Source organism: Eptatretus burgeri, chromosome 2 (genome assembly GCF_056783735.1).
Source record: "Eptatretus burgeri isolate ZD-2024b chromosome 2, Ebu_testis_v1, whole genome shotgun sequence".
Lineage (NCBI taxonomy): Eukaryota > Metazoa > Chordata > Myxini > Myxiniformes > Myxinidae > Eptatretus > Eptatretus burgeri.
In genome coordinates, this window is record NC_140962.1 from 72925157 (window position 1) to 72936939 (window position 11783).

The window sequence follows — 11783 nt, forward strand, 5'->3', positions numbered from 1 at the left end:
GGTCCTCCAAGATGTCAAACAAGAAGATTACAGCTGCACTTAAAGTGAAGACGCTTCCTCCCACAACTGAGTCATTCCTTCAGCATGTACACCGGGCACATTACCAGACGATCATCTGGAAGTCTGCTTTGTCCCCTGACCCACCCAGTCTGGATCCTGTTCGGTATGGCTGGTCGAAGGATGAATCTGGTCAGGGGTTGGTTCCAGTGACAGACAAGGTGCCACCTGTTCCTGTTGAAGTTCTGCAAATCATCAAATGTGGATGTTCGTCAAGCACGCCATGCTCAACAGCCAGATGTGGATGTGTTGTGGCCCAACTCGCCTGCTCCATGTTCTGCAGCTGCAACGGGAGTGACGACTGCTGCAATGAGCGAACAAATACCGGCAACTCCCACGCTGATGACGAGCTCGATGACTAGTCCAATGACACAAGCTTAATGACTATCTGTTGTTATATCATTTTGTATCAAATATTACGATGTTTATGTGTGGAAAAATGTATATTGTGTTCGAAAGCCGGGTATATTGGTTCAAAGATTAATGAAAAAAAAAAACAATATGATATGGTATAGGTCAAATAAACGTGTTGTGTGCACAGTACTTGTGTGTGTGTGTGTGTTCAATATTGGAGGATTTAATACTGTCAGAAAAGTAGGCATATTTTGATTAACGATTCATTTTTTTAAATGTATATATAAAAAAAAATTCCGCTTGGGTGCAACTTTGGCACCCTCTTGATTTATTATCAGTCGATATCAAACACCAAGAAACAACAATAAAACATTTTATATACCAAAAAACACACCTCAGCCCAATATCATACTTTGTCGACTGGACTATTTATTTTAAATTCAATTTGAATTCTGTTTTCACTTTCTGTAGTCACTGAGGTTGATTGACACTCGGTTGCATCAAGTTTTGTATCCGAGCTGACCGTCAAACCCGCTCGGGTGTATTATCTGACTTGTTAAGATTCAGTGGCAGCTTTAATGCAGAATGGGCTGTATGACCCCCAGACAATGGAGTGGCAACAATGCCAGAGGAGGTCACTGCAATGGCAGTTTTACTCTGCTTTCTAATGTTGGCCAAGAGAAGTTTGGTGACGAACATTTTTCCTGTTCCTCCTAGTGCATCCAAAAAGACAATTCCTCCAGTTTCTTGTTGACTCTCAATAATCCTCTGATGTGCTTCAAGTTGATCTGGCACCAGCTTTTCTTCTTTTGCTGTGACATATTCAATGAATTCATGCACATTGTAGTTTGTCTCCCTGAACGTACAGTATCTCTGTTTTAAACTGACTTGTTCAGTCCTTTCTGAGAGTGGCAGTCCAAATTCCTTTAGTTGGTTGCCTCCCATCAGCAGCACTTTGTCCTCCAGTAAAATCAGCATTGCATTGAAAATCGATGGAGTATGTCACTTCAACACCTGGATTTTCTCTCCATACCTTCATGAGAATGTCCTCTGACGAGCTCTTTTTGTGTGTTTGCCATAACTCTTGAGGTTTAGAAAGGTGGCATTGGTTAAGCACAATGGCAAAAAGATTTCTGAGTCTGCTTCGAGACTGTGTTGCTGCTGCTTCCATCAAGGTTGCATTCCAGTGAGCATCATCCTTCAAAAGGCTATAAGGTGGCTGGCTTCGCAGAATATATTGCCGATTTGTCCATTAAGGGAATGGAGATCAGCAAATGATGTTGGCTCTCTGACTGTCTGCAAAAGTAGGTGTAAGAAGAAGCATTCATAGAAGTTTGGATGGACTGTACATGTACATACCATGCCCAATGCATCACCAGACTTGACTCAAGGATGGCCATGTCAACAGGTGAAGCTTGCACACACCTCTTCCAGATCTTTTTGGTGGCTTGCCAGCTTTAATATCTTGGCACAATTACAGTACAACAGGGTTTTTGCAAAATCATCTTGTTGGCAGAGCTTCAGGAAAGCAGTGAGTGTGGTTGCTTGTGGTTCTTTCACTCGCTGGTGGATGTTTACCGTCACCGAAAGAGAGGGTATTGCATTTGGATCCGTTTTGTTTGTTTGTCCGCACAGAACTTTCATGTTTTTCTCTGCAACCGCTTGACAGATTCAGACGAAATTTCACCATTGGTGCGATAACTCGTGTAGGATGTTTTCATCATAATGATGATGTCATAGGTCACATCGTGTGGCAGCCATGTTGGAAAAATGGAAACCTTGGACCTCTATCTCTGAAATCGCACCAAGGAAAAAAATTGAAACTTCACACATTGCAAGTACTCCTCATGGGGAATGAGTTTTTTTGTAGGGGTTTTTTGCCGTCATAGGAGCCATAGACGTCATAATTGCATATTTAGAATGCCACATCCAATCAGTATGAAAATTTTTGAGGATCATCTGGGGATAAAATGGTCCACAGAAAAAAGAATCATGTCATCAGTCACATGATTCGGCAGCCATATTGTTTAAAAAAAAACCCCTTCACAAATCTTCTCTGAAGTGGCTGAACAAGTTGAGGCGAAACTTTACATGTATGACCGCCTGTCCATGAGGAACAAATAGTTCACACATGATATGTCACATGGTTTGGCAGCCATATTGGATTTACCCTCAAACATATAAAAAATACACCATTCAAAAGAAGTCCTGGTGAGGGTCTGTAATATAATCTGATTGCTCTTTCTCATTTTGATCTGGGTTCTTTTTGACTTTTTTTATTTAAGGATGGCCATGTCAACAGCACTTGACTGTGCCTGGATGGGAATCCTATCGAGGTTTCCCCTAATGACTTCATCATTGCTTTTTGCTTGTTCAGGTTCCTTCTGATGACTGCAGTGAAGGGCTGTACCTATTTGGTCTTCTATTTGATTTGAATTTAATTTATTTTAATCACATTCTAAATTCAATTGAATAATAATGTAAAACGTCATTGGTTAGGGTCAGGTGTCCGATCAAAGCGGGACGTCTTGGTACCCGGTTATCACTGCCAGCAGTTATAAAGTGGCAGTTCTAGTTATGTCTCTTATCAATTACGTAACACACCAGTACCACACAAAACAAGTTCTGGTGAGAGTACAATCTGATTGCTGTTTCTAGTTTCACCTGTAAAGTAAGCCCTCTGGCCATTCTCTAGGTCTAGATGGACTGCGAGCTGTACCACTGTGGAAAGCACTCATCGATTGGAAAGCTTAAGATTCTTCATACTGCCTCATTGTTGGAGATGTACCTTGCAGTTTGATACTGTTCCTCTTCATTCTTGACCTCATTGTGCAAAGCAAAGACTGCCATATCACTACCCTTGTTGATGGACTTGTTGGAGCTCCAGAATTGAACAGTAATTTATGCATAAAAGATCTTGCATCGGAGAGGAGAATATGGAACCACCCACTGGTTATCAAAAACGATTTCCTCACCATTGCAATGTAGCTTCTTTTTGGTGGTGAAGCCACCATCTCATGGTCTCCTCCTTCAGTATAGTGGATATCCATCTTGATCTGCCTGTGTCTCTTGTAGAAGCTCTCTTGGGAATATTTTTGTGCATTGTCCATTTTTTGCATACATGTCACCAATGAACTGATGAAAAAGGTTGTGACATCTGAGCAGATGGCTGAAGTTGTTTTCATGTACAGTACCATCATTCGGTAGGCATAGAAGTCCAATGATGACACTTTTTTTCTTTTTCTTTTTTTAAATAACCAATAATGGGATCACCTGTTGCTGGATTAACACACCATCACTTGAAATGGTAGCCATTCTCTCCATAACTGAAAATGATGTGGGTATTGCAAAGCATAGTAAGCACAGTGAGTCTCAGAAACTCTCAATATTTCACTGTCACGTTGCTGAATGACAATGTCATGCCATTCGCTTTCCTGCCTGACCATGAAAATTGCAATCTCATTTGTAACAGGTGCATTGAATCGCCACTCATGATCACTAGTCGGAGTTTTACCAGCCCTGATTTTTTTGGAGGCAGGACTTGCAAGTTTCAGATGTATTGCCAATGGAAACAGATGGGTGGCAGGCATAATCGGTTGAAAAGTTGTACTTCAGGGCCTCACCTCACCAGTTGGCTGCAGTGGGTTTTCCTCTGGCATGACATTCACACGCATTCAATATATTGTCTGCCTCTGTAGCCTCAAGAGTTGAGTTAACTCGAGTTTGGGCTGTTGTCATCTGATCAGCAGATTGTCTGGCTTGAACAGTCTCAAATGTCTCATTTTCTTGAGTCTTGCAAATGCATGTAAAGTCTTGTAAATGAGTCTTATAAAAAAAAAAATATATATAATATATATATATATATATATATATATATATATATATATATATATATATATATATATATATATAATATATATATATATATATATATATATATATATATATATATATATATATATATATATAAATATCGTGTGTCAAAATGGCGAGATACGGTCTTGTAAATGTTTTCAACTTTTTTATTTTATTGTAAACCTGGGCATGTGGCATATCAAATGAAAGTTCTTTCTGCCACATGAACTAATTCATGAAAGATTATTGCATAAATGCTTAATTCAGTGACCTATACACATTAATAATGAAAAATAATACTTTTTTGTACGCACTACTCCCATTTGTGATCAAGTGCCATATTCCAGTACCAGGAGGTAAATCCATGCGGTGGAAATGTATTTCATGATGCATGTATTTTTGATAATCTATTGCTTCCCTGTGCTAACTTATTTGGCCAACTTCTACTTTCAGTACATATTATTGTTGAATAATTAAGTAAGATGAAACATCATGTCCAGGGCGAGTACAAACACGATAAATGATGCCAATATTCTAATCTAAAGTTTTAGATTACTGATTTCACATATAGATTTGTTTCCTTGCAAGTTTGGTAACTTTTGGTGATGTGGTGGTGGTGGTATAAGCAGCACAGACACTTGCACAACAGATTAACTGATAAGTATGGCAAAGCCCACAAGTCAGTCTGATTCCGCTTCAGCCACAAAACAGCTTCGCATTGAGACAGGACTTCACCCGTTTCCTAAAATGTCGAAGTCCTGGTGGAGCATTGGTAATGAAGCCAAAGATGGACTTGTATGAACAATTCATTAATTGCACAAGAGAACAAGCTATGTATGGAGATACTGAATTTAATCCAAGGCGAAAGACTTGAAAGTATTTTGAAAGAGGATCTTGTGTGCAAACGGGCATCATGGCACATGGCATGTTATAAAGTTTATCACAAGACTGTGATACTGACAGGACTGTGTTTATCACATAATATAAACAGACAACCAACCAGACCAACATGGACTGTTTTAAAGACTAGACCATTCAAGGAATGGAGCACAATCACACCATTTTAATGTAGACCATTTGCCGAGCAACCATGAAGAAACAGACGTTGTTTTTTTTATTTTTTCCATTGCAGACATAAATGATACCATGTTTTTATTTCAATCGACATACTATCAGGAATAAAATATAAGTGGTCAAGAATTAACAAACAAATCTCATGGGATTACTTAAGGCCCTACACTATTACGGTCGCAAGATGTATGGCATACCCTGTAGATGTGACCAGAAGACTAATTCTCAACCTTCCTTGACTAAATATAACCAGAGTTGAAAGACAAACCAATCATTACTTTATTATTCTTACCTCTACAATTACAACCTGTGGCTTGGATTTTAACCAGCAAATTAAATGACAATGCGCGATGGTGTGTGTGTGTTTTGCATGTTCTGTAGGTTGGAATGCTGTGCAAGAAATCACAAAACCAAACAGGTATGTCCACAATTGATGCCAAGTCTCACTGATCTGATGTCCTTGTTACTCTTCCACAAGCTATCTCATAACCATCAATCCTAATGATCTTGTTCTTACTAATCTGTTCCTTTCCACAGTCCTGTGACTCAGCCCAGCAGTTCCTCATACAGATTGCCGCCCATCAGCAACTCTCCTATCAAGACTTTTATTCCAATTTCGGAGGTGAAGAATTGCCTGGTGGACTTCAAAAACCAGTTTGGCAGCAGCAAGTCGAAAAGAGAAACTCTGCCGAAGGTCACTCGTATTCACAGAAGACGAAAGTAATTTTCTCTTCATGTTTCTTAAAAGATACCCAACTGGAAAAATAGCTTGTAATTGTCACCCAATTGCATTTCAGACATCAAAAGAACCATACATTTCTGCTATTTTGGTAACCTCATCCAATTCCATGTGCCAGACATGCACCTTTTTTTGTTTGTTTGTTTATGACTGCGAGCTAACCAAGTTGTACTGCTATAATTTCAGTTCGCACATCAAGCTAACCATTAAATATTCCAACTATCATCAAATGTTTGGCCAAAGGGCAAGTTTAAAATAGCCAGGATTTGAAATGGCTGTTTCCTTTTATTTAGAGTCGAGAAAAGCATGGAGGATGAGCATATGATTGGGAAAGCCCCTTTGATCTGCAGCCTGAGGAAAGACCTCATTCCTGAGAACTTGCAGTATGACAAAGGCAAAAGCAGAGTTACAAATTATGTACAACATATCCAAGACCAGTGTAATGGATAACCAGGGTGCAATGATTTCTTGTGGTGAGGTGTGCCACCGAGACAGCCAGAAGGTTGGCTTGTCTTTCAGAATAAAATGTCTCGGTTTTAGTATTTGTACAGGTGCACACACACAGCCATGAATTTCAACATGTAAAACTGCATAAAATAGGCCCACTACCCAGATGCTTTGTGAAATGTGTATCTTTGATTTCTTTTGTAACGGTATTGAGACCATGGCTCAATAAATTTGGTGAATGATAAGTTTCAATAATACTTTTATTTTTTATTTTTGAATCAAGATTTTTATGCCATGATCTTTCTTGGGAAAGCCACATTTCCAACCTGGCCTCCAAAGCCAGTCACCGACTGGGCATGCTCTGTCGTGCAACGTCCTTGCTTGGCACACCTGAGCTCCTGATGACGTACAAGGCTTTCGTCCACAGCCTGATGGTGTACTGCTCTCCCCTCTGGGCTGGTGATCCTGCCTCTCACCTTTCTCGGCTTCACGCTGTGGAAACCAAGGCATTTCGCATCACTGGTATCTCCCGCGGTGAGGCCGAGTCTTTGGGCATCTCACTCTCTCACCGCAGGCAGATCAGTGGTCTTTCTGTCTTCTGCCGTGTCCTCTCTCATCTCCCCCCCCCCCGCTCTGTCTGAGATCCCCCCCCCCCATATTTCCGCAAGGTGCTCAAGGTCCATCAACAACCCCCTTCTGGTAAAACTACCAAAATCACCAATCACTGCTCACCTTCACTCTTTCATTTCTTGTTTTTCCCACCTTTGGAATAAACTCCGACACTCTTCAATCCCATTCTTCCCTCCATCCATCCATCCATCCATCCATCCATTGAGAACATATTCTGTGCATTGCGTTGATGCTGCCCTAGCAGTCTCCTTGGCTTTTGGACACAATCCTGGATGGATCGCCACTCCGACACAGTATACCAGCATGCTGGCACTCATTTTGCCGACCTCGGAAGGATGACAGGCAGAGTTCACCCCACCTGGTATTAAATCAACAGCCGAGTGGGGTTTGAACTCGGGATCATAGGATCCCAAGCCCACCACCCTAACCATTAAGCCAACACTAGGCATATTCTTCCCTCCAGGTCTTCAAAACAGCTGTTCACCACCACCTCTTATCTTTCCCCATCCAAAAACCACAATCTTTTCTACCCTCGCTAATCCACCCGAAACCCACCTGCTTCAAATTCCCTGCCTTCCTTTCCCAAATATTCCTTGTCGTGTAAAGTCCTGAAGGTCCTTGTGGTGTACATCTTGTATACCCCGTGTTCCCCGCCCCATCCCTGTTCCTTCCACAGATCTAATGTCTCTGTTCCCCACTGTTTTGTCCTTCCCTCTCCCGCCCCTGTTGTCTCCTGCCCCATTTGTTGTGTATTATGTGTTATCTCTCTTACGAGCCTCAATGGTCGTTCCTAACCTTTGGGGATTGTCTGTGCTCTTATTTTTTTGTATGCTGAACATCAGTCAAGGAAGCAGCATGTTTCATTTTTAAGTCTCTGGTCTGATCATCTTGGAATTCTCTGAAAGCACCGTTCTTCCTTGCACACTCCAAGTCAGGGTTGCACTTTGTACTGCTGTACTCTTCTTTTATTTGGTTTCACCCTTGTACTTTTATATTTATTTATGGATGAGACTTAGGCCAAAGTTTGACTTCCAGTTATGATTTTATTTTTGTGGACAAGGGGTCAGATGTAACTATTACTCTGGAACTATTTTATTCGTAAACAAACAAAAAATTAAATACTTACAGTTGTGGCAAAGTAACTTCTTGAATTTCAAAATTCAAGAATCAGATGCTTGGCAGTCAGTCACCACTGACTTTTTTAAAAGTTTGTTTTAATGTCTTGGATTAAACTTTTATTCAGGTACAGTGAAGTCTTTATTATATTTGTGGCCTCATAATGCAGATGGTGATTTCATCAAGGGTCTATCAGTTGTTTCATGGTTTATAAAATATTTTAGTCTGTCAAACCTTTATTTGTACTAGTGGACCCATTGGTCTTCACAGTCTTGTTGCATACCTGCCTGATGTACTTGGGGCCAATGTGGGGATTATATGTTTATTATTATTATTATTATTATTGCAATATACTTCTATTCTTATTGTTGTAAATATTATGAGTGTTCATTCATGTATGCTTTGTTGCAATGTTATCATTGTTTTTGTGATGCATTTTGTAATTAGAATGCCATGCCGTTGTAGAAGGATGTATTGTTATGAATCTGGAAGCCATTTGCACACAGACAGCAGTCCCTAAGCTTAGTTATTTCGAAAAGGATGTGTTCAGAGTTGGAATCCCTCCTTCTGTCTAATGGGAATTTCGTGTGTGCGCTACGAGTTATTTTTTTAGTTAGGTTTTTATACATCAACTACAACAACAACATCCCTCCTTCGCTCCTGCCACCATCGGCTTTCCTCGCGTGCATGCGTGCCAAGCACAAACGTGGGCGGGGCTTCCATCGCCTCAGATCGGAGCCTCGCTCCAAAAAAGGGCATGGAGTGTTTCCTCTGCCCAATGAGCCAAGGGCGGGCATCACACTCGCGCCCCAGCCAATGGGAGGCGAGTGGCGAAAGAAGAAATCGCTCGGACCTCAAGAGTGGTGGTAAAAACGAGAGGACGGCAGACAGTGGTGGTCGTGGTTCGAGCAGTCTGCGGACCTTTGCGGTGACTCACCGTGGTGATGGTGACCGAACAGTGGTGGTCGTGGTTTGAGCAATCTGCGGTCTTGGTGGCTTGGTCTCGTTCGTGGGCTGTGGACTTCGGGTTGTGGGTTCAAGTCTCACCGTGGTGGTTTGGAGTCTGTGTAACCGCACAAGGCGGGAAGGTACCCCCGGCCAGGCTCTCCCGAATGAAGACCAGCGTGTGCATGTGCGATTGCATGCGCGTGTGCGCGCGTGCGTCCGCAAGTGGAATTGTTAAGTGCCTTGTACATTGTGAATGACATTTCTTATTCGTGATAACTCTGCTCTGTGTCTCCCTTCCTGATTATTGTAAAATAAAACCCCCATGTTAAATGTACCAGCTCGTTTTCTGTGCTTTCTTGCATTGACCCAGCATGGTGCGGGTTTGAGAAATAGTAAAGCTGTTGGTGCCATAAGTTGTCATTGGGACCGGCGTGGCTCTGGTAACTCCGCTCGGTTACGCCGGATCCGAGTCGTTACCTGCGACTTGGATCGGACAGAGTCGGCCGAGGGTGTGGTTTCCCCGGTAGCTAGATTGCGTGGTTATCAAGGTATATTGGAGATCGAGACAATTAACCCTACGCCACGCGGTCAAAATATTGGCGTCCACGGTCCACTAAGGGACCCGTGACCTTTGGAGTTATCCAAGGGTTACGACCTAAATTCCGGGTGTTCGGTGGGAGACTACTCTACTGCTCCACCTCGTGGTCGTTTATCGCCACCGAACCCCGGCTCACAACAGTATTAAGCTGCTCTATATACCTTAACATGGCATGCGTTTAAAACATGGGAATGCTAATGGATTTTTGGGAGTATAGTGGAGTCTTAAAGGGTCTTTGGGTCCATGGGGACTTTTGGGTCCTCAGGGACTTTCAGGTCCTTGGGGACTTTTTGGGACTCTTGGATCTTCAGGGTCTTCGTGGTCATGGAGGTCTTCCTTCTCTTCAGGATCTTAGGGGTCTCCTGGTCTTCGGGGTCTTGGAGATCTGTTGTTTTTCTGGGTCTTCGGGGTCTTAAAGGGTCTTCAAAGTTTGAAGGGGTCTCGGCAGTCTAAAGGGTCCAAAGGTACATTCCAATAGTGTGTAATTGATGAATAGACGTACATAATAGACAAAAAGTATGACACACACACACACGCATACAACTCATCCATTTATAGTAAATGATGCACGTCATTTGCACTGCATACAGAAAGCTGTATCCACCTTTTTTTTTTTTTTTTATAATTTTTTGCATCATTCTGATGACCGTTTACATTTGATTTTAAAATGTTTGGAACAAAAAAAAAAAAACTTCATTTATTCTTCTTATTCTTCTTTTCATGCAAATAGCCTCCAAAAATCAAAATAATGTCCTCCACAGACTGGGTTCCTCATCCTTCCTTGAAAAATCGGAACGACTTCCAGCCTCCAGGGCATTTGTCCATAGCTCGATGGAGTATGGCCTTCACACCAGCATTTGGCTGTCCTGGAATCTGTCATCAAAATCTCTTGTTATTGGCATCTCCCATAGTGAAGCCAAAGCAACAAGGTGTCTTGCTCTCACATCATAGGTAGGTTAGTGGTCTATCATCTGGTCTCGCTCTCTCTTCTCTCTCTCAATCCTCCAAGCCCTCTCTTGCCCCCACCCCAAATATTCCAGGATTTTCCCAGTAACTCCACCTGGGTTAAATCTCTCAAAACCAAGGCTTTCCACACATATTCCACTCCTTTGTTCCTCTTTTCTCCCATTTATGGAACTGCCCTGCCAGAGACCGTTCAAACACACTCCTCCCTTTGGTATTTCAAGCAGGCGATGCACCACCCTTTATTGTCATCCCCCATCCCTACCGACAATTTTTTAACCCCCAATGTCTGCCTAACCCAATTCTGTAACTGTTTTCTCTCTTCCTCCTTTCTCTCTTTTCCTGTTTGTTCATTCTCTTGCCTATTGCATCCAACTGTGGCTCCACTGTTCATACCTCTTCCATGAGCATCAATCCCCTAAGGAAAATATAAATTAAGAAATGGATTAAAGTATCCTTTCTTTGATTTATAAACCGCTTGTAAGTGATATTTATGGTTTTACTGATCATAGTTTTATTTTGATAGACCATTATTGGTAAAACCCTAAATATCACATACAAGTGCAGTTGACATGAGAGAGGGTTTGGCATCGAGGAAGTACATTAGCTTTGGGATTGGACGTTTTTAGTTATGATTGGAAAGATTACAAAAAAAAAAAAATGAGGGCACTTTCATTGAGAGAAGGTTGTGTCGACATGGTGGAAGTATTTGAAATATTCAAGAGATGAACAGGATATATTAAAATTGTTTTTTGCAGGTATCATTAAATTTGTTGCATAAAATTGTACAGATAATTTCAACTTTAAAAATCGTACAACGTTTAAAGATATAAACGTAACTGAAGAATGATGCAAAAAAAAAAAAAACCAGGCTGAGACTTTCAGACCAGGAAACCCAGATACCAAGTACAAGAACAATGTGTAATGCCTTCTACTTGCACATCCTATCTTACCTCCCATGTATGTGCCAATCCAATTTCCTTTTGAACTGTACTACTGTCCCTA

The 11783-nt window shown here is 41.5% G+C and overlaps 1 protein-coding gene across 2 annotated transcripts in view; it reads left to right on the forward strand.

Moving 5' to 3' along the window:
- UIMC1 (ubiquitin interaction motif containing 1) overlaps nt 1-6768 on the forward strand; it is a 74572-nt gene extending 67804 nt beyond the window's left edge. For both annotated transcript variants that reach the window (XM_085869812.1, XM_085869813.1), the window contains 2 exons: nt 5719-5755; nt 5875-6768. In XM_085869812.1, coding sequence (XP_085725938.1) covers nt 5719-5755; nt 5875-6061 — 224 coding nt within the window. In that variant the 3' untranslated portion in view covers nt 6062-6768. The remainder of the gene's footprint in view (nt 1-5718; nt 5756-5874) is intronic.
- Nucleotides 6769-11783: the final 5015 nt, after the last annotated feature.